Genomic DNA, 27,909 nt, shown 5'->3' with positions numbered 1-27,909 from the left:
AAACAACACAGACCCCAGTTTCAAAATAGTCAATAGTTCAAAAGGCTCGTTAAGGGCGGAATTTGCAGACTGATGATGATACAGTGCTCTTCCCAAATAAACTGAATTTATAGGCTAAAAGTTTCAGTATTGGGATTGGTAATACCAGCCCCGTGTATAGTTGGCATTGGCTCACCTAAATGTGCAGACAAATTGCACAGACGCGTTTCCTGGACCCATCTTCTGCGCACAGTTTGGGACGCTCGTCAAGGTCACGTGGTGTAATTAACCCAAGCCTGAGCGCCAGAACAAACTAGGGAACTGGCTTTACAGAGTTATCTGTGTAACAGCGCTGTTTACAACAGTTTTAACTCATACTACCGAGTAAATGTCAAGGAACGGGTTAATATCGAGTTTGCGGAGGCTAATAAACGGCGAGGAGCCGCTCGAAACGAGGTCTCCGGTAAGTAAACGTGTCAGCAAGCCTGAAAGTTGCTAGCTCAGCTAACTGACCAAATGCTAGCAAAGTTTGAATTTTTGCTAAAAAAATATAACCACTATAATGTAATATTACAGCTAGTCTAGAAAAAACATATATTCTTTATGTAGGCTATTATTTTTAAATAGTGCCCAGGTTTGAAATGACACAACTAGCTTGGTAAAATTAGGTACAGTTCACCGTTAGCCTCAAGTGTCAGCTGGTTATGTACTTCACTGCCAGTTCAACACAATGATTTTACATGCAAGAGAATTCTGATTAGTGTCAACAGTATTTACTCTAAATACCTCACATACATAGCTGTGCAAAGGTTTTTATTAAATTTTCTTCATATTTTGCTAGTAAAAGTTTCAGCAATTTATTGAAACGTGCAAAAACAGTTTGCACGATTGTAACGAGTGAGTATTTGGTAAGACCACGTTTTTTCAACAACACAACCAAGCTTTCTATTCATTTCTTTAAGTAGTCTTCAGAAATTGTTCTCCAGGCTTCTTGGAGGATGGTCAAAGCTCTTCTTTGGATGTTGGCTGCTGTTTGTTCTATTCTCTATCAAGATACGCCCACACTGTTTCAGTAAAGTTGAGCTGTGAGCTCTGGGGAGGCCAGTCCATGGCTGTGGGTGTTTTGGGGTGTTTGGGATCATTGCCATGCTGAAAAATGAAGGTTTTTCTAACTACTATTGTATGAGGTATCACAATCAGATCGTCATCTATAAAACATCCCAGAGCCTCACTGTTCTACCTCCTTCCTTCCTGACATTTCTTTGTACATACCTACCAATTTGAACCGACAATGTCAGACTGGGATTAATCTCTAAGACCATAAGACCATGTCACTGATTTTCATTTCAGGTGTGTAACGGCTTAAAATACACTGCTCCTCACTGTCTTCGTTTACAGGCACAATATTGTGCTAGAAAAAGCTAGATGGGACGGAGCCTTGTCTCCTACTACAGCTACGCTTTGTTTTTTCGCTGTCGCTGTGTGCTAAAAAGCAGTAAGATTTATTTTTTTTGTAAGAATTTTATTTATTATTGTTTTTTAACTACCAGCCTATTTTATTGTGTCATTATTTGCTGCCTATTATGCCATTTAATATTGGTATTTATTTTACTGTGTGTGTGTGTGTGTGTGTACACAGCCCTTTGTGACCCTTACCTGGTCTACCACTATTTTCCTCTATTTGTTCACTTTTCTTTTTTTGAGGACACAGGGATATTTTTGTTGTATTATTTTTTTATTTTATTTTTTTCAACGAAAGAAAACAACTATGCCGTGCCGTGTTCTTGTGATTAGCTGCTCGTAACAAAGATAAAGATACAATTTTAAAATCAGTTCTTTGTTAAGTTGTTTGTTATGTGTATACCCAACACTTTCATGCCTTGAGTTAGGGGCTTTTTTTATGCTTGAATGATTAATTGGTCAGTTTTAAGTGGCTAAACAAACAAACAAATAATAACTTTGAAAATAGTTAGGTACAAGGACTGGACTAAAATGTGTAAAATAGCAGAGCAGCAAAGAAAACCTTTGAAGACCTCCATAAAGTCTGGGGAACCACTTAAAAAATGATGAGAAATTCTTGCTCCTTGTAAACAAAATATAACGAAATGAAGGGTACACTCACAGTATGAACATTTTTGGTCCTTGAAGTACACATAAATTTCAGTAGCAAATCTATACCAACTTTGTGTCACACATAAGAATGCAGCGGTTGGTGTTTGAGTATAAAATGTGTGTTTGCCAAGTGTCATTTAATCTTCTTTCCATCGTAGAGTCCTTTTGAGCAGCTACGTCCGCGGATGAACGATATCATAGGAGATGGAGGAATCCTGAAGGAGGTGGTCCAGCCAGGAGAGGGCCCGCCTGTCCCCGAAAACGCTTCAGTACTCAGTATGTATGAGTACACATTTCTTGTTAAAGCCTCTTACAGTTGTAAGTTATCATATACGTGAGGTCAGGATTTTTAGTTTGTCTAGCCACAATTCACAAAAATCTCTACTTCTTGTAGAGTGTTGTTCAGATTGTTATGAACCCTGCACCCAGTTGTCTCCTGAAGGTCACGTTTGCCATTTTATGGGCAATAACCTGTGAATTGTGTGAGCTGGTTGAGCTGCTACATCACTGATGGTCTGGTTTTACTTCCACACAGTCCATTACTCAGGATTCCTGGAATATTCTGATCAGCCTTTTGAAACCACCACCCACCTCAAATACCCTCAGATGATGAAGTTGGGGAGAGGTGAGAAATGCTCTACAATGGCTGAACCGTGAGTTTTTTTGTTTTCCCGCCTGAAATATACCAGTTTTAAAAGTCATTCTTCAAACAGATGTGACACTGGCCGGGCTGGAGCTGGGTCTGTTGACCATGAAGAAAGGAGAGTTCTCTCGGTTCCTCCTCCAGCCTCAGTATGCTTACGGGGAAATGGGATGCCCTCCATTTATCCCCACAGCAGCTGTGGTTCTGTATGAGGTTCAGATCCTCGACTACCTTGACTCAGGACAAGTGGATGACTTTATTACAATGAGTCTGGTAGGGAGGCTGCAGGTGCTCTGTTTAGTACTACCAATCTCAGACAGATCTGCATCTTTACTACACATACTTAAAAGCCTCTACTTTTTTGCTTTTATAGCACAGATCAGAAACGGTCTTTGATTTCTGTTCTCCTCCTCAGGAGCAGCAGAACACCGTTCCTATGTCCACACTTCTTGAAGTTGTCAACACACTGCGGAGCTTTGGCAACCGTTTCTTCAACCAGAACCGATATTACAATGCCAAAGATCGCTATAAACAGGTACATTTTGAAGTATGTTAATTGTTTTTATTTTTAATTACGTTTTACTGCGATGGCTAATATCATGCCAAGTTGTTCTTGGTGAAAGTGTTTTTTGATTATATTTCTCTGCTTTGCCTGCAGGCTATGACGCTGCTGGGAAACAGGGGAACACAGAGTGATTTAGAGAAGGAGAGGATCAAGACGGCTCTGCTTCCTCTCTACCTGAATATTTCTCTCGCTGAGCTCCGCCTGGAAAGACCGCACAAAGCCCTGAAATATGGAAACAAAGCCTTGGAGATAGACTCTGCCAACACAAAGGCTCTCTTCCGCTGCGGACAGGTAGGACGGGGCTTTTGTTTGTCTTCCAGACTGTCAGATAAATAATCCTCACTATCTCTGGGGGGTTTAAAAAAAACAAACAAAAAAGGGGGTTGATGACACAGGAAAAACAGGAAACAAAATCATTTTTATTCACGCTTTCGTGTTTCAAGTCTCCCAAAACATATTAACTTAGTTAAAGATGCAGTTTGATACACTAATCGCATTTCTTTTAGGCTTACCTGGAGCTGCATGAGTATGCGAGTGCTCATTGTTGCCTCACATCTGCTCAAGCACAGAAGCCCTTTGACAGTGACATCAACAACCTTCTGAGGAAAGTGACAATGTAAGATGATTTTAATGACTTTAGAATAAATGCTGCTTCAGCTGTTTCTCCTGGCCTGTGTGCAGCAGTATGCACAGCAGTTCGCTGAAACTGTAACAGCTACCTGACCTAGAGCCCTCTGTCTGTCCACACAACCGTGACTATTACATTAATTTTATATTAATGCCTCCACTCACCCACCACTTTTTAGGTGCACTGTGTAACTGCTTCAACAGCTCGTTAAGGTCTATCAAACGTCTAATCAGTCAATCACATGGCAGAAACTGGATTATACATAGTCAAGACTACCTGCTAAACTTTAAACTGTGCATCAGAATGGGGAAGAAAGGTGATTTAGGTGACTGTGAACGTGCCATGATTGTTGGTGACAGGCTGATCTGAGTATTTTGGGAACTGCTGAGTTACTGGAATTTTCCCACACGGCCATCTCTGGGGTTTAAAAGGAAATGATCCAAAAAAGGGAAAATGAACAGTAAGCAGTGGTTTTCTGCCTCATTGGCCAGACTGCTACAAGCTGCTAAAAAGACGACAGTAACTCGAATAACCAGTTGTTACTCAGCCAATGTGTGCAGAAGAGCATATCTGAATCCACAACTTCCCGCAGGATATCATACCATGTCACAAAGCACACACAAGGCAAAAAGAGGTACAGCCCAGTACAAGCAAGGTGTTCCTCATAGTGGATCATAACTGTCTTTTGTAACATTTGTGAAACCACTCGGAAGATATTCACGTGTCATTTTCTTGTCCCAGGTGCTATAAAGACAGCCTGGACAAAGAGAAAGACTTGTACTCAAAGATGTTTAGAGAGATGAAGGGCTCAGTGAAAATGTGAGGACCAGCAGGAGGAGGAGGTGAGAAATCCTGTTCATTCATTCTGTCTGGTTTTCATATATTTTAATCTCATCTCCATGGGAGGGTTAACATTTTAAAATGACTTCCGTGTGATGTGCCAGTAACTGTCCTTTTCCCTTAAACCTGCTACACCCGTCGTCACAAATAAATTATAATAAATACACTCTGTATAATAACTTTTAATGAAGCCATGAAAAAAAAAAAATACTAGACTGTGTTTCAAAGTAAAATCTTGTTGGTTAGTTTCCTTCTACTGATCTGGATCTCATCATTTAACCAAACATTAACTGTATGATCTGATACAAACTACAGCTCTCATGAGTTTTTGCCATTTGCACGGACAAATCGTCTTTGACTTCGTCTTTGACTCAGGTATTGGTTTGTTGTTGCAGGTTTCAAGATTCACCATGTTTTCCTTTTATAATTTGTTTTCTACTTATGAAGGGAGTTGGGTTGTAATCATTGTTTCAATTCTTTCAAAATTATCTCAAATTAAGTGTTGTTTTGATATTTTGTTAAATAATGTTTCTCATTAGTACCCTTTCTCTCCTTTGGACTCCTGCTGTACATATTCCTTGCATGTTTGCTGGAGTATTAAGCATTTGCTTGGGATCTTGAGATGATGATGATAATAAAAAATACAATGTTCACTTCTAGAAGAGTTTGTCTTTGTTGACTAACTGGAAACTAAGGTTTTCTCATCTTGAATTTCATCTTCAGTTTATTAGCTCACAACCTAATCTGTTGTAGGCAGATATTATGGATGTAATTCTAATATTAAAACGGCTGTTTGGCTTGTTTGGTTTTTTTTCCATCCTGGCAGTCCAGACAGGATTCATTTCCTCTTACTGAAGCAGATGGGGTAGGGGGCTTACAGGAGTGGGGAGATGAGCTACATTAAGAGTTTGCGCTTAATTGTGAGCTTCACTTGACCTAATTACCTGAGAAAGGATCTCCATTGACAGCAGGGGGTGCCCTTTCTGATACTACTGCTGGAGTGTAGCAGGTACCAGGGTCATAACTGAGCAATGTTTGTAACAAACCAAACTGCCACAAGCAGCCAAACTTGTGCAAACTTAAGATGTGATGATATTGGACTATTTGAGCTATTAGGAGTGTAAAAAATTACAAAATTACCAATTTTAGCTCATTTTTCAAAACTTATTTGAAAGATTTACTGTTATAGATGCCCTTTGGCCGCCAGTACTCTAGGCCCAAATGAAAGTGATCTCAAAGTGGAGGTAGCGTGAGGGATACTGGGAAGAAACAAAGCAGGAAGTAAGTGAATGATGAATAAAACTGAAGTCATGGAGAGACTGAGTTGAGTGGTGGCATGACCTCAGAGGTGGGGAGGTGCACAAAAATCTAATTTACTTCTCTGGCTAATCCAATTTTCACTGTGTGGGTGGGTCAGTTTTACTATCAACTCCCACCACATGGTGAGTACAGTAGGTTGTGCTTTGTGAAACAAAGCTTTACTGAATTCAATCAGGCAACAAAACAATGGCCTCCAGATTCACATACTACCTCCAGCTCAGGTAAGGAATTGGTAAGGTTTTTGTGTTTGTACACCGGTGTGTGCATATGGGTATGTAACCCTTTTTATTTTTAAACATAGGTCACATGCTATGTGATGTGTGTTACCTGTAAGTGCTCAAAATTTAGGATCAAATGTGTAGTTTACCTGCTGTGCATGTGCTGTGATCAGCTCTGACTGACTCTGGGCCTTTGAAATATGATACAGTTATAAGCATGTAGTATACACTGCATATATAACAGCATACACAGAAAAAAAGTAGTCAGTTTACCTTTTATATTGTAGTTGTGCATATTGAACAGTAATGTGACAAGTAGCCTTTTTAGTTATTCACATATTAAAAGCTATCGTTTAGAATTTGTGGTTACTAGAAATGTTATGTTATCCAAAAATGATCCAAGCAATTTTCCTGGGGGTGCAAGTATAAACTTGCAGGATATTAATATAATGCAGGCTCAGGTCAGTGTGTGAACACCCTCAAGTATTTGCAAAGCTGCATATTAGAAACACTACTTCATTTCAAAGCCAAAGCAGCTGCCCACGAACATGAACCCTAGGCTGTATTTTAAAACAACAGCTGCAAAACTGTAAGATGACAATAAAGAACCCTTAAGCTGTATGGCTGAAACTAGCAGGAAACTTTATTTTGCTCATTATCAATCCAGAGTGGAAAAACACTGAGCATTGACTTCCACCTAATCTACCGTAAGTTGTAAATAGTAGAGCAAATAACATACATTTAAGTCCCACTAGCTGTACGGGTTGCAGATCATTCAGTTCAATTCAGTTTTATTCATATACAGCCAAACCACAACAGCAGTCGCCTCAAGGGGCTTTATATTGTAAGGTGAAGTAATACAGCTACAATAATCTAAACAAAAAAACACCAGCAATCAGATGACCCCCTATGTGTAAGTGCTTGGAAACAGTGGGAAGGAAAAACTCCCTTTTAACAGGAAGAAACCTTCAGCAGAACCATGCTCAGATAGGGTCAGCTATCTGGCGCCAGGGGTTGAGGGTGAGGAAAGGAAGTCGGGACAAAAGACACAATGTGGAGCCAGATTAGACTGAGCCATGTTGACATTACATGAAATGCATGTAAAGTTACCATCTTTATAAAATGTAGGAAACATGGTTTTAATTGTCCTGCTTTACAACTTTTTAAAAATGGTGCCACAAGCTGTTAATACACATACGTGTGTGTGTGTGTCTATATATAAATGATAATTCAAATCTAAGGAGAAAAGTGTGTTTACTGGGAAGATATATGGAGGAGTCTCGAAAACCCCCTTGAGCTTATTTGTACAGGAAGCTTTCAGTACCCTGTTAGAGCAGCTGGGTGCGCTGTCACATCGGAAACTTTGCCCTGCGGGGTTTGGACCAATCCCGGAGCTGGTCTGTGAGTGTAATCCAGCCCCTGTCCTGCGCTGCCTCTCAGAAAACACACCGACAATTTGTAGAGAAAGACGATAACACGGAGCTGAGAGGACGAGGAGGAGGAGAGTAAAATGTGAGAATGAGTCGGCAACAAATCCGCACACAGATGGAAGGAATACACGGATAAAGTGATTATCTATCGATTAGCGATCGGATGTCATAGCCGTGTGTAAAATAGAAGAAAGACGAAAAGCGGGAGAAACATGAGCCGGCAGCAGATGGAGTCACAGGGAGTGGTTTTAACGGGTTACCACAGCAACGCGGAACTGTTGCAGCAAACTGGACCGTGTGAGTCCAGCTGTCCGCCAGTACCGGACGCCGAGCACACCGTACACAGGTGGGAGTGTGTGCAGCTGTAATGCCGTCCTTACAGACCATTAAAAGAAGTGTGTGTGAAAGAGGGCAAAGGTCACGTTGATAATGCTATTTTTTCCTCATTTTCTTTTTTGAACTTCAGCTGTGGAAGGAGTGTTAACTGCGTTAACTTGAACTCAGCAGTGGCCCGGTGTACTGCGCTTGCAGGCAGTCCACATTTCTTATTGTTCCCTCTGGCCTAACGCCGCCCTTGGCCTTTGGTTATGCTTTTTCCTAATCAGCAGATAACAAGTTTCACCTTGGTTTTGTTCCGCTGGCCAAGATTTCACACCTAATCCACAGTTCTTCCTTAGCACTGTAGCTTTACGAAAAGTCTTCCCCTACGAAGTGCTAGTTTTATAAGCAGTGAACAGACTCAAATGCAGAAGTATTAAATTAGCTCGTAGTTCATATATCCCATTCCCCTGGTCAGTGTGGTTGGTGACACACTTTTGCGCTGTGGTAAATCCTGTTCACTAGTTTCCATCAGCTTAAACAGAAAAAAATCATGTTATATTACACAGATTGTTCTATTATGAAAATAACAGCTGTAAGGATGTCTTAAAACAAATAATCTATATGGGATAGTCAGTTTTCTGTGATTCAAAACAGAAAATCCCTGACACTTAAAATATAGAGCTGGGTGTAGAGTTATTCTATACTTGGCCTGTGTTGCTGCACTTTAAAGCTTTTGGTTTTTAGTTTAAAACCAGGATAATTCGGAAGTGTCTGAAGACATAATTTAACTGTAACAAAGTATACAGAAACTACTTTTAACTGCTTTCTTATTCACATGGGAGCAACCATACATGTTTGACTTGGCAGATTTTTCTTTTTTTATATATGCCGGATGCCCTTCCTGAGGCAACCCCAAAAGTAACCTCTCTCTTGTTAGGCAAAAAAACACTATGGAGCCATGCAACAGTGGAAATATAAGGCCAGAATGATAATTGTCTGTGATGTCATGTGGTTAGTAAAATGTATGATTGATAAATTACATGTTGGGCTGCCACAAACCTCCAGGGCAGTAGTCAATGTTTCCTACACAGATTTTTCAAATCTAGTACTCGATGTGATCAGTCTCCACCTGAAAAACAACATCTGATTGGGTGTTTTGATGTTCTCTTCATGTAGCAGAATGTAGTCATGCCTTGTCTGGATTTCATAGCTTAACTTTCTGGCTTATTGTTTTATTTAATGGTTTGACGACCTTCATGTCCGCTTGTACAATGAGGAAGAGACTCAGTAATTCAAGAGGTGCTGTCGCTGGGGCAGCGATGAATGAGAACTAAGGTGTTACGGAAACAACTGTATAGCTACTCTTTTATTTATAACGGATCTTGCTGATTCATACAGGCTGAGCTGGATATGAAGTCTGCTCATTTACATCAGCAAACACCTGCCGTCACCAACTGTGGGCTGGTAAAAGTAAACAGCCCCAGCTGGGATTCAAACATGCACACCTGTGCGTAGGTGTGTATCTCTGTGCGTGTTCCAGATGGCTTGTCCAGGTAGCTAGAAGAAAAAAGAAAAGCAGCATCACATTACAGGCTGCCTTTGTCTCACCTCCCAAGCAGAGTATGTGTATCCTGTCTAGGTTGACGTGCGGAGGCTTAGTTTTGTAGTCATTGTTTCCCCTCATCAGGAAATGCCAGAGAGACATAATGTGTCAAGTCTCGCATTTGATGTCTTTATTTGTTACATTCAGGCCCTCTAAGCAAGGAAACTTTACACTATTATATCACATTTTCCATTGCCATATATAAACTATGGACTGTATATAAAAGAGGGTTGTAACCAAAGTGATGTCATTATTCTTTTTGGACTACTCTTGAAGCAGTGGCCTTAGCATAGGGGCTAATGCATCATTCTTTTTTTCTTTTCTTTGTTTTTCTTTTTATAAACCATACATGAATGAGAGTCTGGATGTTAATTTAGCAGCTAATGCTAGCTAGCATTAGCTAGGTACATCTATAGATGTACCTAGCTATTAGTGCCCAGACAATGAGCAGTCTTTTTGGACAGGACAGACCCTTCGATCAACAGCACCAGTTCCAGATTCAGTGACTTAAAAAGCTTCAATCCCTTGTACAGTTCTCAGAATCTCAGGAAATATGGGGGTCTGTGGGGACTGACTCGCTCTTGGAGCCTGGCAGCATTTTGAGAAACTGGAATTTTTGGCACTTCACCTTTTGGCTTAATTTGACTTGGCATAAAACACTACTTCTCAAAGTTTAGCGTGACAAAACAGACAGTTTAGCTCTACAACAGAGCACTACAACAGGAAGTGAAATAAATGAAAGGTTACAAGGCATCGGGCCAAAATGAATTACAACAACGCAGAGGGTGCAAACACACAGCTGTGTTCTGTATAACACATATCGGTCAGATCAAATCTGGCGCCTGTAAGGATAAACAAATTACAAACAGAAGAGCTGAGGATTAAGGAGATGCAGCTAAAACTGAATACTACAGAAAAACACATGGCAAAGGAGTTAGTAATCAGGAATACTATAACAGACATGGATAGGTCATATATTGTCGATTCATTAGAACTACAAGAAGATGATTTGTTCAACCAGTGGGTCATTGCTGACACCAGCAACTGTGTAAGACGGGGAAACAGAGCTAGGCTCTGTCTTCAGAAAGAGCAGCTGGCATCTGTTGGTCTAAATGGAAATACCACACCCACGTGCACACACGGACAGACACACAAACACTTGTCATCCTCTTCCCTTTTCCTCAGCTGCCCATTGTTCACTTTGTGTTTTGAAGCCTTAAAAATAAGTTTGATTGTCTTCCCCTTCCAAAGTCAGTTTTGAAACAAGCACTCCTTTAAAATCTTATGTCGTACATTATGGACAATATTTTTTTTAGGTTGTTTATAAAGGGATATCTTCACATTCAAAGCAAAAGCCACATATAGGTGTTTTTTATCCTATTAAACAAATAAAATTGAAATATGATTAATTATTTTACAAGCAAGCCAGACGTTTTAATTTGGGATAAATCTGCCTGAAGCTTCTCTTTACAGCATGTACAGACACGAGCGTGTTGTCTTTTTGATCTCACTATCAGCAAGAAAGTGAATAAACATTTCCCAATATGTCAAAAGTCAATCCCAATAGATGCAGGAATGCAGCTGTGTGAAAACAAGCCTTGTATCTGACACCAAACATGGGTAAAAATAAAGTGCAAAAGAAAAATGGCTGCTCAAGTCAAAGTACAAGTACATGCTACAGTATTGTTCAGTCAGTGATTTTTGTCCACTTTTAAGTGGTTGCCTGGCAACATGATTGCACATATATCATAATATTAAAGTTTTGTAGATATAAGTTAGATTTTATCATCAAATTAATATAATACAATGCTTTTTAAGGTGTTAGAGGCACTTGCATAGTAAAAATAAAAGGGTCATTTTAGCCTATTGGTATGTTGTTGCTATGCAATGTGGTGATGTCATAATATATGCGATAGATAAGAACCTTCAAGGACCTAAGGTTGTACCTGTGTGCCAAGTTTGGTCACTGAACTCGAGATCGTATAGGAAGGAGTTGGTGGGCAAACATGTAGAGATTTGGTGTTTTATAGTAAGAGTAGAAGATTGTTTTACAAATGCTTTAAAATATTTGCTTCATCTTAATGCTGCAGGCCGAGGCTGTAACTTACTCCATATTTAATATGATCGTGTGTCTTTAACATAATAATAGCTGTTACTTCTTGAATAGATCAGATAGAATTTTAATAAATTGTTAGAAATTGCGAATATAACATCTGCTTTGATTCATTTAAAGCTACATTTACTCCACCAAATCATGTTTTGTGCCACTGGAGTGATTCATAAAGTCACGCTGGTCATGTGGGAAATTGGCTTCCTCAGATCTTGACTCATGTTCACCTCATGTGTGCTGAACTGGCTCTTTGTGTGTGCCACTGTTTTCTTTCTTTCCTGTTTGCAGCTCACAGCATGGGATTGATTTTTATAGGCTGTTTTCAGTCCACGCGCGCACACACGGCCTTGCGCAATCTATCTTTGTCGGCAGCTCTAAGCAGCTGATAAAAGGTGTGGAAAAAGGTACAGAGAACAATTATACACACCATTGCAGCACTCTATATACTTCAAAGATAATATGTATATGTACTGTACGTGTGCCAAAATGAGAATGTGTTTGTTTTGCTAGCAAGGGCAGCTGAGGGCACGCTGCTGAGTCTCTCGGACTGTGTGTGTGTGTGTGTGTGTGTGCATAAGCAAGCAAAGTGATGTTGTATGCAAAGCCTTAAACAAATTTCTTTGCATTAATTTGGTGTGTGCTTTGCGACCTTGACTTTAACACTGTAGGAAGACACAAACAGGAGGCAGACCTGAACTTTGGGTTTAACCTGATTGTTACATAGTGATCAACAACCTTAGGTTAATTTTTAACAAGGTCGTAAATACATTTCCATGAATGACATGATTGTATTGTAATGAAAAATGTGGCAGGAGTGTCTTACCCAGTTAGATCGCTGACGATCTGAAGTTCATTTTTGTCAGATTCTGAGTTTGAGTGTCAGATACAATTATTAAAATGCAGGAAAATGCCTAAATGATAACCAGCTTGGCATGATACTCACAGTGTCACTTTAACCTTGCCAATGTTCAGCAAACATGACGTTTGCCACATTTCCACAGGAACTGAGAAATCTACCACAGCAACGCTAACTTCTCAATTATCAAAAGTGTTTCGAACAAACACAAAAGTGCTTAAAACAAAACTGGCAGCTCCAGAGGAACCAGTTTATTCTGAAACCCTATGAAACTGGGAAGTCACAGAGTTTAATAAATGCAAAGTTCAGCTGGGTTTGATGGAAAATTGACCGGGGATCATAAAATCCCTATAAACAGGTTAGGAGAGTCTGTAGGTAATAAGACCTTTGGTACAGATAACTCTCTGGTTTCTGTTTGTCATCCACTTTTAGTCACAATGCTATCGAACAATCACGTTTCAGACACTGACCCCTGGACAGAAATGAAAATGTTGGCCTGGATATCCACTGACTACACTGGAAGTCAGTTTCCCACAGGTCTCCAGAATTTTAAATCTTACTGCATATAACTCATTCAGTACTTGTTTCTACTTTTTAGTCTTTACAAAAACAGTCAGCAATCCAACTAGTCGATATTATTTTCAATACTAAAATTAGCTAATTGCTAGACACTTTGATGCATAATCATACATGTTTTCCATTGTAAATCTAATGTACTGTAAAGAAAAAACAAATGCTGCTTTACGCCTTTTATGAATTTGAACACCGATAAAGTAATGTGCACGTTTTGGTGTGTGTGTTTGTTTGGTCATCTCTGATTTATGAGTTAGTCAAACTGTTCATCCTGAAGCTCTGAATCAACACATGTAAACGATTAACTCATGTGGTGAGCTCATAGCTCTGCCTGCTTTCAGGGTAAACGCATCTTCTGAGGTACATCAGAAAACGCTGATGTCTTTCCTCACAAATGAAAGCATCAAACTTCCTGAACTTTTAAAGGCAACATGGACATGAACTGGGAGATGATTATTATTATTTATTTATTTTTTAAATTAAAACCACAGATGAAGTATAAAGAGAAGTCGGTGGTATCGCACAGAACTTCCAGCTAAATCCTTGTGTTTTTATGGCTTTGTTGTACTCGGTGTTGCAGGAAGTCTGCTGTGGTATGTGGCCGTAGCTCAGCACGAACCCTCAGGGTAATACTGGGGTGATAATTCCAAATTAATTAATAAAGAGCATCAGCTTAGTGCCGCTCTGTCTGAAATCCCATTTAGTCCTTGGGACTAACTGATTTTCACTTCCTCCATTTCCTTGGAGATTTGTAGAAAATGGCAGTTTTTTAGTTAAAAGTTATCAGTGCTTATCTTTTGCTTTTGAACACCTGTGTATATGAGTGTGTGAATATGTGCAGAGTTCATGTACGTGTGTTGGTACATTTGCACGTGTTTGCATTTTTTTTGCTTATCTTCATTACCTGAAAGTAAATCATATATTTGCACAAAGGGCAACTTTACTTTACACGATTTTCTTCTCCCTCCTTTTCTTTGTTGGCTTTAGCATATGTCAAAGTGAAGTTGTTGTGATTTTATATCATTCTAACATAAAATAAACTTAAATATTAGTTATATAGGAATTTTTTGTTTTGGTATTTTTGCTGTGTTATACTGTATTGAAATTGACCTAATGTCCCATTTATTAGTGACTTAATGCTTTATAAACATATTGTATATACCGACTAAACATGTCATCTCTTACAAACACCTAATAAGTCATTGTTTTGTTATTTGAGAGCTTTATAATGATTCTCAAGCATACATTTGAAATATTAGGTCTATATTGGTGCATGACAGCACCCTTTAATAGAAACGGGAATAACTGTGTTCGGACTCAGGAGCCATACTTGTAGTTTTTTAATTGAGGGGCCTGTTCCAATCAGTTTTATTGTCGTGGTGTCCGATGTTTTAAACAGCCCTGCTAACGGGTGTGCAGCTCTATATTTTTGGGTAAATGAGATGACACTGATAATTTGCAAAAAGATGGATGAATGACAAGATTGTTGAAAGCAGCCTTTCAGCTTGATTGATGTGTGACACTGAAACCACAGACCCTTAAGGAGCTTCACTTGCACTACAAGTGTAGTGGCTTGCTCAATATAACTCTTGTTGCTTAAAGGAAAGAGAGACAAATGTTGTCATGCTTAATCAATCTTATAATTGAAGAAAGCTTTGCTGCTGTTGTTGGCACAGTTTAGAACCCATGCTGATGCTCTGGGACATTTCAATAAGCTGATGTAATAGCGTTTTAACCCTTTTTGCCCTTATTCTTCTCCCGGATGTTGTAATTACACAATATATAGTGACAGAGGTGCTACTAATTATAGTACAGCAGGTGTGAAAACTTTGTGTCTTTATTAGTGGGCACAAGCAGAATAAATACATAAGAAATGTTGCATTCAACATTTAAAATCAGCAAGAAAAAACATAAAAATGAATAGTTTCTATATTGTTAATGTTCAGTTTTAGTGTGTGCTTTCAAATCCAGCAGAAAAATGCACATGTTACAAGAGACCTTGTCAGTGTGATGGGAGCTGAAATTCCAAGGGGGGAAAAAGTGAGTGGCACTCGCTGGGTTTTACTTTTTTACGTCTTTTACTGGAGGAACACCTGTGCCTGTGATATCTGTGTGTACCAGGGGAAAAAAAAGAATAAACAGTAACTCATCTTTATAACTCATCTTTCTTGTTCCGATTAACTAATTGTATTAACTTAGTACACTGACCTGAACTAGACCTTTGTTATCGTCAATATAAACTCATATTTTTCATGACATTTATTGGTTGCAAGTCCATTTTAGTTGCTAATGTTGTGGTCAAATTTAAAGAAGTTCATAGTAAGCAGTCCTGGAACATCTTAAATCGGTTGCATTTACTGTAGTGAATTACAAAATTGTTAACTGGCCAGCTAGCCAGTATCACATTTATATTATTTTTCCCCATTTTGATGTCAGTCTACCTCTGATCTGTCTGCAGTGATCTATTGTGATGTCATCAGATTATTTGCAACATTTATAAAGCACCAGTCCTCCTCAAGGTGTTTTATATCATAAGGTAAAGACCCCACAAAATTAGAGGGAAAACTGTCACAATCAGACAACCCTTTTAAGACCGAGCACTTGGTGACAATGGGAAGGAAAACTCCTTTGTTAAGAGGAAGAGACCTCAAGCAGAACCAGGATAAGAGAGAGGCTTTTAGGAGAAACAGAGGACTAAACATATATTATTGGAGCAGGAAGATTTAATGACACACAGTATTGATATTGAAATTCTGTATGTGGAAGGTGAAAAGATATGTTCAGATAAATTGTATACCTAAAGTAATGTACTTAATATGTCAGTAGGATATTTCTAGCAGGTATTATCTATTTACACCATCAACTAACCTAGGCTAAGCCACACTAATATGCCTTGTGATAAACTTTGTTTGCAGTGTTTGTATAGCAAAGGAAAGTCCAAGGTCTGCGAGATGTGCTATTTTTATTCCAAGAAAATGCTGGCATCATTAGCTGACTGATTAGGAAACGACCTTGCTAATAGCTTAACTTAAGTTGGAGCCTTTGACCAGCGTGTCCAGAGTTACTGTATCGCCCTGTTTTCATGTCATTAAAGGTACAGGAAATATCAGTGCATACACACCTGTGTACTTACAGAGCATGTTTCCAACAAGTGCTGGAGGAAGGCATCTGTCACTACTAAGTCCAAAGTACACAGCTACAAGAGAAACCTAGTTGCCCCTTCTTACATCATGACCACTATGATAGCAAGATGATACGTTTTGCTGGCTTGCCATATTATTTCTTTAGTTTATTGGGATCCTCTTTTGCTACTCTGCATCACAGACACTGATATTTCAATGGTACACAAAAAATAAAAATCTTAATAAATCAGCATTTCAAAATAAGCAAAGCAATGCCTTACGCAGCTATATCCAGCTAAGTGTATGAACTCCAATGACTCAATTTTAACTTTTGTCCATTATGTACCTATTTCACGAACCTCTCCCTGCTCTTGTCTGTATGTGTCTCCAGCCGCAAAACAGGCCAGTACACCCTGCAACACAGCCAGAATGGACAACAAGGAGACAGATATGGCACTTCTGCTTCTTCTACCACTGGCAGCACAGAAACCAGCAGCACGGAGCCAATGTCACTGCCCAGTCAAAATTCTGCAATCCAGCATTCCTCCAGCCCCAAGCTTGGATCCAGCCCCAAGACTGGCTCCAGCCACAGCCCCAGGCACAGCCACAATTCCAGGTCGAGACCATCGCCTGCATGTCAGCGCTACAACTCTCAGGTAGCCAGCAGATTTTGTTCACTTTCAGTCTGTTGGGGCAAATACTTCATTTCATTCCTACAAAATTCCGCTGTATAGGATTTTTTTTTTTTTGTATTTTACAGCTCTCTGGTAAGATGTACAGTATTTTGAGCCTCTCTTAGTTGCACTGGGAGTGACACAGTACGCAAGCTCTTGGGTTTGCTTTAATTCTTATACACTTTATGAAAAGTGTGTGTGTGTGGTATGTGTGTTATGTGAGAGCAGACAGTTGGCGCAGCCAGTTGCTGCCACCATCTAGACTTGTTGAGACCAGTTGAGAGACCTGTCTACTTCATTATCTCTGTGGATCATATCTGGAAGATCGTTGAAATGAATTATTAATCGCTGAAACGGGGCAGAGAAGCTGAAACTGTGAGCTTAAAACCTCATTTTTCTGCACGTCTGCTCATTTTGAAGGACTCTTTGGACGAGCTGCAGATGGACGACTATTGGAAGGAGGTGGAGAATATTTCATTCTCGGGCGGCGGAGGAGAGAGGGGAGAGGGAGAAGTTCAAGAGGAGGAATTGCAGAAAATTCCTGAAGGTGAGATACACATTAAAGGATGAAGGCAAAATTTGGATCGTAGACTTATTTGGACATATGTGTTGGTCCAGACGCAAACAAATTCTAATCTAAAAGTCTGTTTCTATACTGGAAGAGGAATTCCTCACTGAAAGCTCAGCCTTTTCATTCATCTCTTTATGTAACACTTTGTATGTCTCCCTCAGACCCCGATGTTTATACTCATTTTCTGCTTGTTTGCCGTCATTCGCATCTCTGTTTAAACAGTTTGGAAACACATTAAGTGTCTCGTTTTGAAGTAGTTTCATGTGGGACTTAAGTACCAGCTGTTTATCACACACCGCTGCTGGGCCAGCTCAGACTTGTGGATACTGGCTCTGTGTTGGCTTGCACAGTAGGAATGCACTTCCTGTGCATTTCTTCAGTCAAATTTAGCCTTTAGTGTGTGAAGACTATTGTTTTCTAGCGTAAATGCGCTCTTCCTGTTAGAATATGTAAGCCATTTGTGTATGTGGTCGCTCCTTTCCCTTTCCTGCACCTGTAGATTTGTTTAAGTAACGCCGCATCATCTCAGCAACCAAGTAGGGAATTGCCCATCATCTTCCCTTCTCAGTATTGCTCATTCTGTTTGTCTCTTTCAGAGGGTGAGCAGGAGGAGGCGTGGCTTGCAGAAGCAGGTCTAGCGCGGCTTGTTGATCATTCAATCACAGTGGATCATGATCAGGTAACAATCATATATCTTTTATTGAATTAATAAGAAGTTAGTCCAGGTACAGTTAATCAGTTCCATATTTTCAGGTCAGATCTTAAATAAGCATTTATTCTTTGTCACGTTTGAAGCCTTCTTATACAAATAAGCATGTACATGAGAGAAAAAAAGATGGACTAATGTAAAACATTGTGTGAAAACAACAAATAGATTTAAGTTTGTGTTTGATCTTAATCTATGTATTGACAGGAAGAAGACAGTGCAGTTTTCCTTTCCACGCTCACCAGGACTCAGGCGGCAGCCGTAGAACGTCGCGTGGCATCAGTGCAGCAGACCTTAAGGCGACGTAACCGGCAACAACTTCCTGATGTTCGAGATATATTCCGACACCCTGATAAGGTTAGCAGATCAACACTGTGCTTGACACAAACTGCCAGCTCACCAGCCACATTGTAAGGTACACCTTTTTAACTGCTCATTAACACAGATATCTAATCAGCCAATCACGTGTCAGGGACTCAATGCATTTAGATATGTAAACATGCTCAAGACAACCTGCTGAAGTTCAAACTGAGCATCAGAATGGGGAAGAAAGGTGATTTCAGTGACTGTGAATGCTGCACGATTGTTGGAGCCTGGCGTGCTGGTCTGAGTATTTAAGAAACTGCTGATCTCCTGGGATTTTCCTGGAAAACATGATGACTGCTTATTGCATGGTAGCACGCCATGTCACAAAGCTCAAATCATCTCTAACTGATTCATTAAACAGAATGAGTTCATTATACCTAAATTGCCTCCACAGTCAACAGATCTCAATGCAACAGAGCACCTTTGGGGGATGTGATTGAACTGGAGATTCTAGATTCATTATAGATCAACAAATCTGCACCAACCGTGTGACGCTATCATTTCAGTGTGGACAAAATCTCTGAGGAATATTTCCAACACCTTGTTGCATCTGTGCCACAAAATACTTAAAGCATTTTTGAAGGCAAAAAAAAAAGGGGGGGGGGTCATACTTGGCTGGTAAATATAATTGACCCAGTATTTTGCAGTCGGTCAAACCCCATTGAGACTCTAGTGCTTTCTTGCTGTGAGTAGCCATTCTAATGCCTGATCACAAAGTTAGAGCAATGGTTGATTTAGCTTAGCCTGGCAAAAGACAGCAAAGTTCTTGCTAGCTTGTACAGAAGAGCAGTAAGTATAATATATATGATTCTTCCTTATTAAATAATTTTGTTTGCATTTATATTATTTATTGGTCAAAGACAGTAGAGAATAGAGAGGAAAGCAGGGGGAGGGTCCAGGCCAGAAACAAGCCCAGCTCCTGGAGCCTTACTCAACCCAGTGAGCTGTAGTGGTAATATAAAGAGCATCTTAAGAGGAAACATCACAAGCTGGTGTGGCATGTGCACAGCCCAAGACCAGGAAGCTCTGAAGTGAGTAATTGAAACTCCTCAGATCATCACTGGCACCTGAGCATATGGATGAGATGAGGAGTCTGCTTAGAGGCCCAAAACAAAACACAACTCCCAACCACACCTTGCTGCCATCTGGACAGTGATGATCCACCTTTTGGCTGTACACTTTTTTACATATGCATAATAAATATAGTTTGGATAACAAGATGTGGTTTTACAGTGGGGTACTTTCTAGGCTACGACTGTATCTTAATTTAGATACTTCAGCTAGTACACTCTCCATGTGGTACACTAAGCACACTGAATTCTTACTAGTGTGATTTGTGAGTTTAACAGGGTAGCGCAGTCTTAAATCAAGCTTAAATCATTGCTGGTAACTTATCTTCAGTCCTGCTGGTGGAAAATCGTTTAGTGTTCCTAATCTTTCTGCTACACAGCCCAAATGACAACTATTGAGGATATTAAATGTTCGATGCAACATTCAACATTTGGATTGTTGTACCATACACCGGGGTCGGTGCCAAAGTAGATAAACTGGATGAACAACCAATTTTGACAGGGTGGAAGCCAACTCTTTTTACTGTTCTTTAAAACACAGCAACAACAAAAGACAAAAAGAGATTAATGCTGCCAACTTTATAACCTAAACAACAAATTAAATTATAAACAGCTGATCAGAACTCAACATGCATAACACAAAGTACACTCATAGCGAATTTGTTATGAAGTTTCAAGTGACGTCATACTTTAGAGTTGTTGATTACCATTTTTGGTTGCAAAGCGACACATACAAGGGTCGCAGACTTTTGACTGACTTGCATAGACCTATGCCTCAGTCACGCTGCTATGCATGACTATGTAGATCCTCAAAGCATTGTCAGTGCCCTTTGGAAAAATCATAAGGGAACTGACAATGACATTTATGAGGTTTTGCCTTTATAGTTAAAATTAACTCGATGTTCATGAAAATAAGCATTTTCAGTGTTCTGTTGTTTCACGTACCACAAAGGAAGTGGTCACAAATTTGTGTTTCACTTCAGTACAGGTCTCGCAGTATTTACTTGCTAGTTCCCTAAAAAAATCCAAAATTTTATGACATCACTGCAAATTCAGTATGGGTTAAAGAGTTGACTGGAGTTATCGTTGATAAATTACAAAAATAAAATGAAATACAGGGATCAAGATTTATAATCAGAAATAAATTTAACAAATAATACGTTTAAATTTAAATCTGTCTTTAGTCCAAACTGTTTGAACAGTTTGAGCCTCTCATATTTATTTCATGCACACTCACACACAGACTTTGTCCACTAATTAACAGAAAAGATAATGTGTAACAGGGCTTTCTATAAATTTGTGACTTGTTAAACTTGTTGACTGCTGTGTTGTTCACGTCTGTGTGTGTGTGTTGTGCTGTGTGTTGCAGGATGGGGAGCCTCAAAAATCCGAAGAAGGAAGTGAGAATGGACAGAAAGGTGCCCCTTCAACCGGTATGTGCAGCATACTCATGCAGATAAGTGCTTACAATATGAGTCAGTGTCATAAATCACTAACTGAGACCCCCCACCACCACCACCACCACCAAAAAGAAAAAAAAATCTGCCTAGCAACACACACACACATTTTTGGGAACTAACACAAGTCCCTGTGTGATATGAGAACATTCAAGAGGAAGTAACAGAGTATAGTCGTGTGACTGTATAATAAGCATAAGTTCTCCACAACAGAGAAGATAAAGCTGCAGAGAATAGGTTTTTTATGAGTGCTGCAGTGACTAATACGCTGCGCTCTTAAACTCCAATAAAACACATCCAGTTGTCTCTTTGTATACACTTGGACTTAGCTATCATAAACATATCTGTACTACCCTACATGTGTGGTCATAAGTTTTATTTCTTCATTGTGTGTGTCTCTAAACAGAAACGGAGACAGAGCTGAATGTTGACGTGGCGTTTTCAGAGCAGGCGCTCAGTTACAGGGACAACCACCAAAGTTTTAAGGTCACCCGGAGCCTTAACTCTCCTGACGACAAACTACCGGTGAGCTGCATTCCTGAGGATTTACACGGACACAAAGGTCATGCGCATATTCACTTCCTTAATGGTGTTTTTTTAATTTTCTTATTGTCTGAACATGTCTGTGCTTGTGCAATAGACAGCGTTGGCGCTTTAGAGTCAAAAGAGGATGCATTGATCATTTACTTTGTCAGGCAAGCATGGCAAAGCTATTTGAAAGTTGTTGCAGGTCAGTAATTACCAGGAAGAGCAGAAGATGGATATGGCAGCACAGAAAAAACTATTTGCACACAGTTGTTGTTGTGTTGGATTGCAGACCCTTATAATCAGATTTTTTTTAGAGTTACAGTTATGTTGGAATTTGTTTGTTTGATCTATATACAGTGTTGGAAGTTGATAAGCATTTCTGTCCTATATATGGTGTTGTCAATTAGCAGATATGGTGTTGGAGCTAAATCTTAGTGACATCTGGTGGCTGGAGCTGGTATAACAGAACAATTCCACTGATCATACAATGTCAGAAAAGGGTTTTTCTGTATCTATCATCATGCAGTTATTTGACTTTTACACTAACTGAATGTAAATACAATAAGAAGTCAATTTAGCTTTATTTTTCCTCCCTAGAACTTTAAGCTTCTCCCAGATAAAACGGGTCAGACGCGAATAGGAGACCTGTCTCCTCTGGATATGAAAAAGGTAAAATGATGTAACACAGTGATCTGTGTATCTATGCCTACAAGACAAGTGTTTGATGAGCTGTCTCCACATTCACTTACTGTTTAGTATCATCATTGTGTTTATCTGTGTCTGTGTGTAATGTTCTGTCAGGTGCATAGACTGGTGCTTGTGGAGATGACTGCTCTGTTTGACACTTCTGGGATAGACCTCAAGCCAGCCAAGGCCCTGAAAGTGAAGACTAAAGGTTAAACACACACACACACACACACACACACAAGATGGCCCCCACAGCCTAAATAGAAATGTCTCATTACACAAATCACACAATCAGATACAACAGATAAATACATTTACACACATACAAACAGAAAGCTAAGGTATGTGTGCCTGTATGGTATCTGTGCTTGTGTGCGGTGCAGTGCTTTTGTTTTACTCACTATTTGTTTGTGTTTGCAGAAAGTGGATTGTTTGGGGTTCCTCTTACCACTTTATTGGATCAGGACCAGAGACGGGTTCCTGGAACCAAAGTGCCATTGATACTGCAGAAGGTGAGTGCACTGACATTCACATATTGTAATCCAGTGGTTCCCAAACTTTTTTTGCTAGGCCCCCCTTTGTTTTACAAGAACAATGTTCGCCCCAAAGTGCAAAATGGGTTCAAAAACATAAACAACTGTGGGATGCTGTTTGTTCATGATTTGGACAGGGGGAATAAATCGTGGCAGGATCAGCCTGATATTATTTGTATCCCACTGTAACCTTACTGTATAAAGAGCAAAATTTCAGGAGTAGTTAGTCATTATAAGAAGTGTTTGTGAACTAAAAATCAAGAATGTGGGATTCTTTTTTTCTGTGATTTGGAGAGCCCAGTGCATGCTCCAGACGCAGTGAAAACCAGTTCTGCAGGGGAGACCTCCTTGGCACTTGTGCAGGTGAAGCCAAAGGGAAGATATGCTTCACCATATTTTCTAGTCTTTGGCTTGGAAGGAAGTTGGTTTGGAAACATATTTGGCGATGCTTCACCTCCTGCTTTGCGTTTGTGTGGAAGCCCCGTCAAAAACCTGTCCATTACGCTAGCAGTGTCCAAACGTTTTGTTTCCCCCCCCCTCTTTTCATTACCCCCCCCCCCCCCCCCCCCCCCCCGCAATGACTCTGCGCCCCCCCTAGGGGGCAGGTCCCACACTTTGGGAACCTCTGTTGTAATCGTAGTTTGTTCTTTTGCATGTGTGTGTATTTAAGCATATTTCCGAACCTCAAAATTTACACTCAACTCATTGGCTTTATGTTTGTTTTAATGGTGTTTTTAAATGACATTTTCTTTCTCTCATCATAAGATCATCAGTCATATCGAGGAGGAAGGATTACACACAGAGGGCCTTCTTCGGATCCCTGGAGTAGCCACTAGAGTCAAGGTTAGTTCAAGTATTTAGCTGACCACCCCTCCCACAGAGACAATGTAAAATCTCAGGTTCATAATAACGCCAAGCATAATAAAATCAAGCATCAACTTCCAGAGCATATATATTCCCTACTCCGTCTCCAACCACACTGTCATTCATCTTAAGCAGTGTCCACACTGGGGGAAAAAAAAAACACTTCACCCATCATTCATCACTTTGAAGCTGACAGCTCAGAACCTGCAGACAGTCCAGGTTCTGGTTGCCTAAGAAACCCTGTAATATATTTACTATTAGGTCATATGTCAGTTATTGGTTTCCTGGTAGGCGCTTCAGTCGCTCACCTGGAAGTTGAGAAGTTTACCTTGGGCCACCATCAGTTATTTCGCCCATGGTCACTTGAATTGACCAAATGTTCTTCACTGTCACTTCCAGTGGGAACGCAGCTTAAAACTGAGCTTTTCCTTCCCGTGACATCACCTCTTTCTCTATTTGAAATGTGAAAGTAATAGTGTTGTTGATTGTACTTGAAGTTGATAAAGGCTCTCTGTCTGTCCCAACTCCAGTTCCTGTGCCAGGATCTTGAGTCCTCCTTCTATGATGGGACATTTTCGTGGCAACAGATGAAACAGCACGATGCTGCTAGCCTTTTGAAGCTGTTTATCAGGGAGCTACCCCATCCACTACTGACCGTGGAGTACCTCAATGCATTTATTGCTGTTAACAGTATGTTTCCTGTTTACGACAAGTGCTTCATACACACATAGTGAGGCAACAAAGTGTCACACTCATGCTGTGTATATTTGTGTGCGTTCACAGATCTCCCCACAAAGAAGCAGCAGCTACAGGCTTTAAACCTGCTCGTCCTTTTGCTACCTGAAGCCAATCGAGACACTTTGAAGGTAAATTTGGCTTTATGGTCATCACACTTCTGTTCCCTATATTATTCCTTTATGGCGCGTGATTATTTTTGTAGTGAAATAAAAAATTGTGTTTGCAGGCACTGGTGGAGTTTTTCCAGCGTGTCATTAAAAATCAGGCCAAGAATAAAATGACCCTGAACAATGTCTCTGTCGTCATGGCGCCCAACATCTTCATGTTTAAAGGCTTTCGGTCCAAGGTTACAGAACAACAGGAGTTCTCCATGGCAACCAGCACGGCCAACATTGTCCGTCTGCTGATCAGATATCAAAATCTCCTGTGGACTGTAAGAAAAAAAATCTTAGCATTAAAGCTGTGCATGTGTGGCATTTTTGTGTGGTTAAACTAGTTACTCACTAACCACCATTATTTTTTGGTTTTAATGGAGTATATCTCTGTGATGTGCCTGTCTTATCCAGATCCCCAAGTTCATTATGAATCAGGTCAGGCACCAAAATATGGAAAGTCAGAGGAAGCAAAAAGAGAGAGCCGTACGGAAGCTGCTGAAGAAGATAGCCATTGAAAGACCGTCTGAGAAAACTATCCCTGAGGTAAGAGTTTGAATTTCCTGGCTTCACTGAGATACGTTTTTTAATATCCTATTAGAAATCTATAAATTATAAACACACTGTATTATGTAATACAATGAAATCAGAGGACTAGAGTCATTAACCCGGTGGCCGTGTACATCTTGTTTATCAGAAGACCACCTGTAAACTACTGGTAAAGGTGTCAAAGCAGACAAAGGGTTTCTTTGCATAAGGACGATGTATGACAGATTTAGGAAAAAAGCACACAAGTCAGTCTGTCTATGATGGCTACAGATTTTACTGTATTTTCAGTCTGAGACATCTAGTGTTATTGTATAAAAGTACAATGAAGATCATGATAACTGAATTTTTAAATCATTTATACAGGAGCCGTTGTGCAGCTCACACAATCCTCCTGATTAGATGTCGGCCTCTTTTCCTCACGGGTGTCTGACAAGAGCGATTGGTTAATCAGCAATTGAAGGGATTCTAGGCAGTTCTTTCTTTTGTGCAGTCTTGTGTTAAAACGAATCTGTTCCTCTTGACAGATTCTTAGTGGATGAATAACTTTAGTGATGTGAACCTAAACCTTGACTGTAGTTTATTAAACAGAGGAGCCACAATTTTTTTTAAGTCCACATTCTTGAGCTGTCATTAGTCCAGGTTTTAAGTAAGTACCTGGGTTATTTAGAAGAGTGATTTAGATTACCTTATTTTATTCAACTGTTTACATCTAATGCAACTGACAGTCTGTTTCTCTTCTCTGACTCTGTGTACAAGCAGGAGACCTCACAGGGGATTATCCGAGTCCACGCACCACAGTTCAGTAAAATTTCTATGGCACTTCAACTTACCGAAGACTTGCAGGCTTGTGATGTGTTAACACGCTTCCTGAGCCAGGACAGGTAACATGAATATTAACAACACAAACAGAGAAGCTCTCACATGCCCGCATGTCCTCTGACTACGTCTCTCATCTCTCTCATCCTTCCAGCTCGTTGGCAGTAAAAAGAGATGATTTGTGTCTCTATGAGATCGGCGGAAACATCAGTGAGTTCTGCTCCCATAAAACTACATGTGTAAACTAAAAACATACACTACAATATTAATTTCCTTGCTCATAAAACAGCTTCTATGGCACAAATATGCATTTTAAGTCGTGACAGTACATGCTGTCAATGTGTTTAATGTTTCTCTCTGTCTGCTCTTCTTCTTGTCATCTTCAAAGAGGAAAGATGCCTAGATGGGGAAACGTATATGAAAGACCTCTACCAGGTGAATCCTACAGCAGAGTGGGTCATCAGAGCTATGCAGCGATGAGTTCATCAGGTCCTGCTTCATGCTGGACCTCTCTAAATTGCCACCACTGTGTCCTGAAAGAATATCCGCTGCCTTGTTGTCTGTGGTTCTGGATGCACTTGGAGTTTTCATATGTAGCATAGATATAGATACTTTTAACTGATCCTCAAATTTGCCACAAAATGCACATTTTCTAATGGAAGAACTCATCAAAGCAGATTTTATGTTATGTGGAAATACGTGTCCTTTTTAGTTTATTGCACAACTTAAATTCCCATACTTTTTTCTCAATGGGGGAAAAAAGGAAAATTATTATTATTATTAACAGGAGATTATAGAGATTAATAGTTTGGTGCAGAAAAATAATATTGATTAAATCATAAATCAGTCATGAATAAATACTGGTCCATTTTTGTGGGCTAATTATGATTTTTTTTTTTTTAATCTGTTTATATGTCTATTAAAAGTCCTAAAAATGATGTGTACAGCCACATTATTAAATAGCATTAAATCTGAGCATTTCACCAGGAAGGATGCTTTGGAGGTTTGGGTCTCTGAAGCTGAAAGGTAGGTGCTGTAAAGCAGTGGTTTATTTTTTAGCGTAGAAGAAAACTGATCAAAAACAGTGGATGTGTGAGTGTTTTACCCTACTCTACAATGTGAACAAGCACATGTGTACGTCATACACATGCAGTACTGTGTGTGTCAAGTTCACTTTAAGTATTGCTTTAAAGGGATAGACTGCTGACTGGATGATACATTTGCACGTGCTGGGCTCCAAACATATCTGTTCATTTGTTGTTTTATTCATTTTTGGCTCAGTACCATCCACAGTGTGGACATGAGTTGATATATTCTACTTTGGCAAAACATGCATTTAGACAGGAATAGAAAAAAATCCCCATTTTATGTTGGGTTTTTTTGGCATCTATTTGTGTTTCTCTCAGTTTTCAACAAAGGTCTTATCAGATTTAGTGCAGTTTCTCACAGTTTCAGCAGCCTGTGGAGGATTGTGTCTGCACTATAGAGCCACTTCTTTTATGTATAGCTAGGGAGTATTCAAAAAAAAATGATTTTGGGTTTATTTTGAATGATTTTGATTTATTTATTTTTTTGAATATCTTGTTTTTTTTTCTGCCTTGTATTGTTGTTTACTGTGATTTTTTTCAGATAACTGTTTTTGTGTAACTGCCTCTGAAATGACCACTAAAACTGCCTGTAAATAAACATGCAGTTATTAATTACCACATCTGTTGGTATGAGTGCTCATGTATCCGAATGACTTAAAAGTTCTTGTACACTGGAAAAACTGTCGCAGTCCTGTATCTCTCCAATTTTCAAATGAGAAGTTAGTTTCCCACCACGTTGTACTGACCTACTTAGAGTAACAGTGAGGTTAGAAATAATGAGGTCCAACAG

The 27,909-nt window shown here is 39.7% G+C and overlaps 2 protein-coding genes across 5 annotated transcripts; both read left to right on the top strand.

Annotated features, from left to right (window-relative positions):
• Positions 1-9: 9 nt before the first annotated feature.
• fkbp6 (FKBP prolyl isomerase 6) lies at positions 10-5,429 on the top strand. Of its 4 annotated transcripts, none has more exons than XM_085247364.1 (9): positions 10-442; positions 2,250-2,367; positions 2,627-2,716; positions 2,805-3,007; positions 3,150-3,269; positions 3,393-3,590; positions 3,806-3,915; positions 4,669-4,769; positions 5,163-5,429. In XM_085247364.1, exons 1-8 carry the CDS (start codon positions 368-370, stop codon positions 4,748-4,750), a joined length of 996 nt encoding a protein of 331 aa, XP_085103490.1. In that variant the 5' UTR covers positions 10-367; the 3' UTR covers positions 4,751-4,769; positions 5,163-5,429. The 4 variants fall into 4 exon arrangements, with proteins under 4 accessions (XP_085103490.1, XP_085103489.1, XP_085103488.1 ...); XM_085247363.1 differs by having other exon boundaries at positions 3,150-3,281; XM_085247362.1 differs by having other exon boundaries at positions 2,805-3,022.
• Positions 5,430-7,742: 2,313 nt separating this feature from the next.
• arhgap18 (Rho GTPase activating protein 18) lies at positions 7,743-27,735 on the top strand. Its single transcript, XM_085247582.1, has 18 exons — positions 7,743-8,081; positions 16,712-16,976; positions 17,415-17,541; positions 18,162-18,244; positions 18,479-18,628; positions 21,077-21,140; positions 21,571-21,689; positions 22,290-22,361; positions 22,494-22,587; positions 22,800-22,891; positions 23,678-23,755; positions 24,307-24,466; positions 24,560-24,642; positions 24,741-24,947; positions 25,081-25,212; positions 25,975-26,096; positions 26,186-26,241; positions 26,420-27,735. The coding sequence occupies exons 1-18, from the start codon at positions 7,948-7,950 to the stop codon at positions 26,509-26,511; spliced, it is 2,130 nt and encodes a 709-aa protein (XP_085103708.1). The 5' UTR covers positions 7,743-7,947; the 3' UTR covers positions 26,512-27,735.
• Positions 27,736-27,909: the final 174 nt, after the last annotated feature.

The sequence above is a fragment of the Mchenga conophoros genome, linkage group LG15, assembly GCF_057382185.1.
Source record: "Mchenga conophoros isolate Kocher_MC1m ecotype Shallow Benthic linkage group LG15, M_conophoros_male_GT1.1, whole genome shotgun sequence".
In the NCBI taxonomy this organism is placed as follows: Eukaryota; Metazoa; Chordata; class Actinopteri; order Cichliformes; family Cichlidae; genus Mchenga; species Mchenga conophoros.
The sequence above is the reverse complement of the archived record's forward strand: the minus strand, read 5'-3'. Positions and strand labels throughout refer to the sequence as shown.

Bases quoted from the DNA above. Each gene is read 5' to 3' on its own strand.
- fkbp6 (XM_085247361.1), top strand. From the start codon at position 368: ATGTCAAGGAACGGGTTAATATCGAGTTTGCGGAGGCTAATAAACGGC. The intron at 3,282-3,392 runs GTATGTTAATTG...CTTTGCCTGCAG, and splicing joins ATAAACAGGTACATTTTGAA to GCTATGACGCTGCTGGGAAA. The intron at 3,591-3,805 runs GTAGGACGGGGC...CATTTCTTTTAG, and splicing joins CTCTCTTCCGCTGCGGACAG to GCTTACCTGGAGCTGCATGA.
- arhgap18 (XM_085247582.1), top strand. From the start codon at position 7,948: ATGAGCCGGCAGCAGATGGAGTCACAGGGAGTGGTTTTAACGGGTTAC. The intron at 18,629-21,076 runs GTTAGCAGATCA...TGTGTGTTGCAG, and splicing joins TATTCCGACACCCTGATAAG to GATGGGGAGCCTCAAAAATC. The intron at 22,588-22,799 runs GTTAAACACACA...TTGTGTTTGCAG, and splicing joins CCTGAAAGTGAAGACTAAAG to AAAGTGGATTGTTTGGGGTT.